General features: G+C 38.2%; 1 protein-coding gene across 1 annotated transcript in view; it reads left to right on the top strand.

Moving 5' to 3' along the window:
• CUNH11orf16 (chromosome unknown C11orf16 homolog) overlaps positions 1-1292 on the top strand; it is a 19824-nt gene that overhangs the window by 10000 nt on the left and 8532 nt on the right. Inside the window, exon 5 of the mRNA XM_018571144.1 lies at positions 659-887. Coding sequence (XP_018426646.1) covers positions 659-887 — 229 coding nt within the window. The remainder of the gene's footprint in view (positions 1-658; positions 888-1292) is intronic.

Genomic DNA, 1292 nt, shown 5'->3' with positions numbered 1-1292 from the left:
AATGATTTAAAAAATGTATAAATAGATTACTTTTTTTAAATTATTATTATTAAATAAATAATGAATTTATTAATAAAAGTATTCTTTAATATTTATCAAATATGTTTGATGTATTTCTCTATCTATATCTGTATAACTATTTAACATCAGGTACGCCCATAATGCACAGCTCCCAGAGGGCTCTGTATTTTCTAAGCACAGTTGTAGTTCTGTCCTTTCAGACACACTCTATCAGATTCCAGCTTTAGACACAACTTCCTGAAGTGAGAAGGGGGGAGGGGCAGGAAGGAGGAGGGGGAGGAGCAAGAAGCAGGAGGAGGGGGAGGAGTCACAGTCTAAGCGTTTACCATCCATCTTGAGCTATAGAGCTTTGTAAACAGCAGGGATTTTTTTTGGGGGGGGGCAAAGCAGAAAATGAATAACAAGAAACCATATGATTGGTAGATCACAGCTCCCCCTGCTGGCTGAAAGTGAGAATACACAATATACACATCTCCTGGTTGCAGAATACTCAGATGTGAGATACCGGGAAGTGGTCAGAATCTGGCAATCGGTGACCCAGTCAGACCCAGTGTAATGCTGCCGGGGGTTCTGTAAAACTTTAGTGCTCTCAATAATCTCATCCAGCAAGTCAAACCATCATTTGTGTCCCCGCTAGGAGGAGCCCGGGGTCTTCCTAATCGAGTTCAATGAGCCATCTGTGCAGAGGGATCGGTACCCGGCCATGCTGCAGAAGACCCGATCCGGCGACATCATCCAGTACGAGGAAGCGCGGAGACGTTGCATAGTACCCGGTGACAACGTTCTCGCTCCTTGGGAGCCAGGGCTAACCCGCTATGGGCCTGGGACCGTCATCCTCGGCCTGGAGACCAGAGACCCCCTGCGTGGTAACAAAAACATTTGACTTTTATAAATGAGGGAATATTATTCTGTGATTGAATGAATCTCCCTCTTTGAAGCTGTAGCATGCCGCAGGTTTTACCTTTATTATGCCGATACTATTGGCAACAACTGTAAAACAAAAGTGTAAACATTAATTTATTGGAGTAAGTAAATTCTAGATGTATTTATATAAATTAATGGATTTATTTAATTCATTTTTAAAGGATTGCTTTTATTATTCAATTGATATTACTATTTTAAAAATTGGATTTATAGATATTAGATATTTAATTTAAGTTTTACATTTTTATTGATAGCATTTATTTTTAAATAATTATTTAGCATTTTATCGTGTATGGTATTAATTGATTTGATACATTTTTATTATTTATTTATATTATTTGTTTACT

The sequence above is a fragment of the Nanorana parkeri genome, unplaced genomic scaffold, assembly GCF_000935625.1.
Source record: "Nanorana parkeri isolate BGI_ZX_2015 unplaced genomic scaffold, ASM93562v1 scaffold1687, whole genome shotgun sequence".
Classification (NCBI taxonomy): domain Eukaryota; kingdom Metazoa; phylum Chordata; class Amphibia; order Anura; family Dicroglossidae; genus Nanorana; species Nanorana parkeri.
Note: the sequence above shows the minus strand (reverse complement) of the source record. Positions and strands in the feature narration are given on the sequence as shown.